Source organism: Octopus bimaculoides, chromosome 10 (genome assembly GCF_001194135.2).
Source record: "Octopus bimaculoides isolate UCB-OBI-ISO-001 chromosome 10, ASM119413v2, whole genome shotgun sequence".
In the NCBI taxonomy this organism is placed as follows: Eukaryota; Metazoa; Mollusca; class Cephalopoda; order Octopoda; family Octopodidae; genus Octopus; species Octopus bimaculoides.
Genome location: NC_068990.1, coordinates 23,581,156 through 23,582,326, shown reverse-complemented (window position 1 = coordinate 23,582,326; position 1,171 = coordinate 23,581,156). Strand labels below are relative to the sequence as shown.

Here is a 1,171-nt window from a genome sequence, read left to right as displayed (position 1 = left end):
AACGAACACATAGGAAAACGGAAAGCCACTTGGAATATTCCTTCATTAGCTGTCTCTATTCTAACCTGACGTTTCGAATATATATATATATATATATCGTCGCGTTTGGAAGCACTCAAAGAGATGTGTAGAAATAAACAAAAATTTCAAAATAAATGCAAGCATATAAACAAGGAAAAGCCAAGATACACCGATCAACAATGAAATAAACATCCAATTAGTAAATGCGAAATTGACAATGATTAAAAGGTCCTCAGTTCCTGTAATTATTTGTAGCATGACATATAACAAGTGCGCGCATTATAAAATAACCTGGTGGTGGGAGTTTAAGAAAATAGAAGTTGTTAAATTAAGAGAATAATTAACAATCAACGATACATTCCTAAAAGATAACAAAACACGATATTGTTTTAAAATATATTTCTCTTCTTCATTTATTGTTTTTGCTCAATTAAAAAATTTTGCAGTGTTTATCAAGGCAGTGATATCTGAATATCGACAATGTTTTTAATTTATATGTCTTTAAATTTTTTATATTGAACAGAGATCAGATTGAGAAACAATAATAAAGAAGTGTAAATACTTGAGAAATGCTAACACCAACTCATGACCTGAAAACATACTTTAAATAGCGCGGGTATAAACTTTTATGTGTGTATTTGTGTATTAGTCAGGATTGACGTTTTTGATTTCCTCGTAAATAAGACCTAACCATTCTATTTTGTTTAATTCCATATCGGAATATCTGTCACAAAAATGTTGTGCACGCATAAAATCAGTCTGTTGGAAATGGTCCTCAAAGAAACAATGTTTCATTGCCTCATCCACAGAGATTCGGTTATCTACATCTAAATTAAATATCTGATCCAAAAGATTAAGTGTCTCTTCATCTGTGGTATTAAAAAAAGTTGAAAAATCCTGTTTTACAAAAGTACCATATTGTTTTATCATAGCAACAGCTTCTTCACAAGTAAATTTCTTTAGCATTTCATAATCCGGTGTTCCGACTAGACATAATATCTGCTTCATTTGGTCAGAGAAATTATGCCCTCGTATCACAGCTCGTTTTGTTAACATTTCACCCAGGATACAACCCACAGACCACACATCTGCTGTTTGATTGTATTTTTCCCAGTTCAGGATTATTTCTGGTGCTCGGTACCATCGGGTT

The 1,171-nt window shown here is 32.1% G+C and overlaps 1 protein-coding gene across 1 annotated transcript; it reads right to left on the bottom strand.

The window, feature by feature from the left end:
* Nucleotides 1–405: 405 nt before the first annotated feature.
* LOC106883703 (mitogen-activated protein kinase 12-like) lies at nucleotides 406–1,170 on the bottom strand (the record flags this gene model as incomplete). The annotated part of the gene is made up of 1 exon (XM_052971271.1): nucleotides 406–1,170. A coding segment is annotated over one exon (504 nt), but the record flags the coding sequence as incomplete, so codon positions are not given.
* Between the last annotated feature and the right edge of the window lies 1 nt (nucleotide 1,171).